The sequence below is a fragment of the Natator depressus genome, chromosome 2, assembly GCF_965152275.1.
Source record: "Natator depressus isolate rNatDep1 chromosome 2, rNatDep2.hap1, whole genome shotgun sequence".
NCBI lineage: Eukaryota > Metazoa > Chordata > Testudines > Cheloniidae > Natator > Natator depressus.
Window position 1 is genome coordinate 67,785,980 of NC_134235.1, and position 5,681 is coordinate 67,791,660.

At 41.3% G+C, this 5,681-nt stretch overlaps 1 protein-coding gene across 3 annotated transcripts in view; it reads left to right on the forward strand.

Moving 5' to 3' along the window:
• Nucleotides 1–5,681, forward strand: part of LYPLA1 (lysophospholipase 1) — a 46,419-nt gene that overhangs the window by 21,907 nt on the left and 18,831 nt on the right. For all 3 annotated transcript variants that reach the window (XM_074944381.1, XM_074944380.1, XM_074944382.1), the window contains exon 4: nucleotides 5,365–5,412. In XM_074944381.1, coding sequence (XP_074800482.1) covers nucleotides 5,372–5,412 — 41 coding nt within the window. In that variant the 5' untranslated portion in view covers nucleotides 5,365–5,371. The remainder of the gene's footprint in view (nucleotides 1–5,364; nucleotides 5,413–5,681) is intronic.

The window sequence follows — 5,681 nt, forward strand, 5'->3', positions numbered from 1 at the left end:
GAAGTGCTTGGTTCTGATTGTCCAGATGTTTTATTGACTGCTTGGTAAATGTTTTATTTGCTTTAATTTTTTTTATGGGTAAGTGAAATAAATCCTGAGCTGTAATCTAACCCCATTTTGCCACTTTGTCACAGGAAAAAGTGAGAAAGCACATACATCTTCACTGTCATTTATAATAAGACTCTTTTACATCACTCTGGCAATGTAGGAGCCTTAAAACTCTCACAAGTTTTATGATCCTGGGGGAACTGATTGAGAATGGGAACAGCTAACTAACAATAGGAACATTAACAACGTCACTACACAGTCAGGCTGGTACATTTGTGCCTCGGAGAATGAGATCAATTAACTAATAGGCAGGCTGCTACATTTCTGCCTCTAGTCTGCCTCGTGCATAATAAAAAGTCCTACCCTTCCGTGCCAGCAAGCTGCAGTGGCAAGCGAGGAACAGTCAGTCTCTCTCTCTCTCTCTCTCTCTGTCGCTTGTTGGCACGCATGTACGCCCAGCCCCACCTCCCCACCCAACGGTGATCAACCACACAGGCACGCCCAGCCCCTCTCCCCCATCTCTGAGACTGCTCCAGATGCTCTGCCTGGGCTGCTAGGGAACAGGCACATGTCCCCCGGGAGATTTTTTTTGCATTTTTCTGCGGGGGGACACAGAAAAAAAATGCAGGCCATATGAATTCTGTGCAGAATTTGGTCAGGAGTAACGGGACTCTACCCAGTAAACAAGGCATTAAACTGTAGCCTGCATCTCTTTAACACTGAAAATCAGGGTGAGTAAAAGACCAATCTTGGTCTATTTTAAGAGAAACTCAAATTGTCTGTGTCCATCCTATGACTTAACTGTTCTTTCTGGGAAGAAGAGCATCTTGCCTCATTAGGGCAAAAGTAGTGGAGAGGCATCCCATGTTGCATTAAGCAGCAGCAGTCTTGAGAGATCTGTAGCAGTGTTGCGGGGAAAGGCTGAATGCTGTTGTGGAGTTCAGCATCTGGTTTGTATATAGTAAAGGCAACCCCTTGAACTAATCTGCAGAGCCATCTGAATGATAGCCCAGTACTCTCAGTACTCGCTTCCCTGCTGGCCCTTTGCTCTTTTATTTTAAAATGTGATAGCTATGTTTCCTGGCCCACATTCAGCACCTCTTACAAACAATTCATCTCCCGCCTTCATTGCGGTAGAGAGAGAAACCTGTGGATTGAAGTAAAGGTGTCTCAGTTTCTCACCTGGCAAAGCGGAGTCTGACATGGAAGTGATCAGAGGCAGGGGGGCACCTAAAGATACATCTGCACCTACAGTGGCAAACTTAGTGAAACCATAATGAACTATGGGTTCTATCAGTGGTGTTGGAAATAGTGGAGGCTGTAGAATAGGCAAGACCTAAGTGTTTTTACCACTGTCATAGAACACATGGTGATCTCAGCCCTGCTTCTTTGCCTTTCCCATTCTTTAGTGGCTAGCTTTTTTTTTTTTTCTCTCCAGAGGAGGGGAAAGAATGGGAGGTTCTTATCTCTTTATCTTCCCATGCTCTCAGAATTTTAGCAGGTGGTGCGGTGAGGTGCAGCACGGCACACGAGCAGAATTGGATGAGGGGGATTCAATTTACCAAACATTATAATAAAACATATGGCAGTTTTTATGATATTATCAGATCATTGTGCTATCTGTAATAGCCTCCTCTGTCTGACAGTTGCCACTACCACATTATTCAGAGGAATGTGGAAGAAACCACATAAGGGACAATTAAGATGTAATCTTCACGCTGGAAGTATTTTCTTAAATTGTTAGCAGCTGGCTTATTTCCTGAAACATAGGTGTCTATGTCCTTTGCAAACACTTGTAAAACCTGTCTGAAACTATTTTCTCATGCATATAAATGCCTAATTCAGCACTTGGCCGTGACACATTGTGACAGTAAGTCCACTGTTAAATTATGCGGTGTGTGGTTTTAAAAAAAAAAAAAAAAATCTGACCAGTATCATCCTCATCCGTTTTAAATTTGATGCCTTTCAATTTCATCAGTGTCCCTGGTCGTTTTTGAGGTGGCCTCTACATATTGCCTATGGGATGCTCCTATTGTGGTTCCAAACTTTAGAAACTTCATGGAAACCAGGACATCATAAGGACTTCATGTGAAATTGAACTTTTGGAGCCAAGCTTGTAAAAGCATGTGTCCCTAATTTCTTGCTTTCTTTAGACAGTTATGGATGTAAGGATGTTATTTTCCATGCCCAGAGTGACTTTTGGATTTCAGATCCAAGACTCTTTATTTCTAGTGTTAGTGTTGTGTTATAGTTCATTTTTATTCTGGGCGCTTTGCTGTTTATCAAACCCCTGGAAGCCTGTTTGGCTAAGACTGGGGTTTAAACTTTGTGCATTGTGCTTCTCCATGTAAACAGTGGTGGATGTACACACCAGCTCTCTTTTAGGCTGGGAAAGCCCACTCCTCATATTACTGTTTGGTAAGTAGGACCGTCACACATAATTCCTGCACCAATTGGCAGCAGAGGCCCTGGGCCTTAGCTGATGAGTCCTGAGTATCCAGTCCTTGGATCTGACCTATGAGTGGCTGTCTGCCCTTGCACTGGAAGAGAGTATGCTGCCAGGCAAGTCAGATGCAACCCCAGCGCTGGAGAATTCTGTTGGTGGCTTGCCAGGCAGCAAGATTTCATTGAGTCCAAGAATTGAACTTTTGGTGCTAGATTTTCATTAATACCTATGCTGATTTTGGCTTCTAAGGAACACTTTGGTTTATATCTTTGTTCAATGACTGGAGATTGCTAGGTGTCTTAAAAAACCTGCTACTAATCAAGCATCTATTGACCTATTGAGTCTGGAGAATTTCTTGGCACCAAAAAGGTTTGTAGTCTTGGAACAGACTATTGTAGCTGCTCCCTTGCTATAGCTGAAGTTTTCACTTGGAAGAGGGCCATCGGTTTGTGTTCAAGTAAGTGAATCTACCTGCCATTTCAGCTTGTCTCTCAGGTGTCACACCATTGCAGCCCAGACCTTTCAGGTATCCTAACTTCTTCTTGTGCGTCAGAGAACGAGTTCCATGATGGAATCTTAATTTGTTATTGACAAGGCTGATGGACTCATGTTTGAGCCCTTAAAACGGGACTCTTCTTTTTACTAAAGAGAGCATGACTACCTCTGTGAGGAGACAGTTGCAAAAGCTTTAATAATTGATCTTATTTTCACCATATTCTTCAGAGACAGTCTTCTTACAAATTCATTTCAAATATATAGAAAAAATGAAGCTGTGTGTGTGAATGAGACAATCTCATAGTTCTTTCCAAAACTTCATTATTTTCTGGAGGAAACAAGGCTCCATACCCCCCATGTAAAAAGGGTTTTGCAGTTTTGTGTGTGTGTGGGTTTTTTTAAATGTATATAGCTAGAACTGAAGACTTTAGGAAGTCAGCAAGACTTCTTGTAGCATAAAGAAAATACCATTTCCACTTTAGGAGTTGCAAAGTGGAACAGGTTGTACGATGAGACCTGTTATGACTCAGCTAGGGTGAGAGTGCCTCAGGGTCTTACGACTCAATCTCTTAGGACAAAAGTATCAATGATGTGTCTCCATAATGTTTCCATCATAAACTACTAGCTGGGCTACTACGTGGATTTCTGTACATCCATTTATATATCACTGCTTTCAAATTGGTATCTAGATCTGACGTTTGCTTTGGGAGATGGAATCTGTAGTGCCCTGCACGGATACAAAATTTGTATCTGCAGCCGATCCACAATCCACAAAAATGATCCGCGGATATCCGCATTTGCTGAGCTCTATGAATATGTTTAATTAGAATTCTTAAATCACTTTTCAGGGGGTTCTGCTGTTATATCAATAAAATAAAAACCAGCAGGATCTTATTAAAGGGGAAAAGGCAAAATGCCACATTTATTGTGAATACAGAAAGAATCATAGTAAGCAGTTAGTTATAGCTATAACATTCCATTCAATTTCATATTTATTCACACATTCACACACACACACACACACACACACACACACACACACACACACACACACACACACACACACACACACACACACACACACACACAGGTTCTGCAAGGTTGTTATCATAGTTACCAGCCTTAGAGTTGCTCACGCCAAGCCACTGGCCAGGTGGCCTGGACATGAGGAGGGAGCAGGGCCTTGTCATATGCTCATCTGCTGCTCCTGGAAGTTGGTTTGCAGAATCAGACCCCAAAGTTCTCACTTTCTAGAGTCCATTTTTATAGGAATTTCTTCCTATGCCAGTCTATGGGAATTGCGTCATCATTCTGTTGCTGAATCAATTAGCAGATGGCACATTCCTGACGGCTCCGTGCTGCCAGATGTTATCTTGTTCTTTGGTTCTCCCATCCTTGAGGCTGTTGGGTGGATTCCAGTCTGCCCTCCGGGGGTCCTCTGGTTATTTCCACTTGACGCCTTCTTCAGCCGATGGACACTGGATTCTTAGGCTGGCACCTCCCTGATCATTCGGTTATTATCCACACCAAGCATCCATCCACATACATCCTCGAACTCTGTTTTAATCACAATTCTTAATAAAGCGAGATGAATACAACAAAAGGGCGGGGAGTCTCTGGGTGCTGTTGTTACAGAGTATTGCTTTGAGTCTCTCTCTGTGTGAGTAGTTGTCGTTACAAAGAATTGCTTTGAGAACAGACTCTGTTTTAGAATGTACTAACACAATTAGCAGCTTGCAAGTTTCACACATAGAGGGAGAGAAACAGTACCAAAAACCAAGAGACCTCTTAATTAGTAATACCCTGGAATTTAAACTATGGGGAACCAAACTCATTTGTGATTTTAATACAGAACTTCTTTAATATGATACAACACTGCTGTTTGCTAGACTCCCATAAGTCTGAATGAGCAGAGGCCAATTGAGGAATAGTTACTTGTGCTAATAACTGTGGTTCTTCGACATTGTTGCCTCTGAATTTTCATGAGGGCATGTAAATACAGTAAAAGTAGCCAATTTGTCTTCTATGTACCATTCGTATGCTGCTATTGTCTGTGCTTTTCATAGTCTCTCAGGGTTTTCATTCTGTTCTTAAGGAAGTCGCTGTGCTACTAATTATTTTCATCTGCTGCCTCAAAACCTATTGTAGTTCTTCTGAAAGACCAAAATTGGTCTCACTCATGTTTACCTTCATTTTTAAAAATGAGAGAGCTGACACTGGTCATGCTTTAAAAATGGGATGAAAATATAGGAAACATCTAGCTTTACAACTAACCTGAAATCTTGCAGCAATGCAGAAATAGTTATCTGGTGTGTGTTCTTATGTTAACAAACCTTTTGTATTAAATTATGCCAATATTATTTCTCAATTTCTAGGCCAGTTATGCCAGTTTCTCTGAACATGAATATGGCAATGCCATCTTGGTAAGTACTTTCTGAATTAGAAATAATCATATATAGTGTAAAGTCCCAAGTGTTTATATTGATTGGACTTAACTCAAGGATGAGCTTGAATTGCTAGCTTTAATCAACTGTAAATGCAGAAGGCTTTTATGTTTAGTATTGTTCTAACAAAGGTTTCTCATTAATAGTGTCAAACTGTCTCAACAGAAGCAAAAAGGAAACACTAGCTCTGAGAAGAAAGAAAAAAATCAGACAGGGAAAAGGCAACTTTTAAAATTGCAAACATCAAA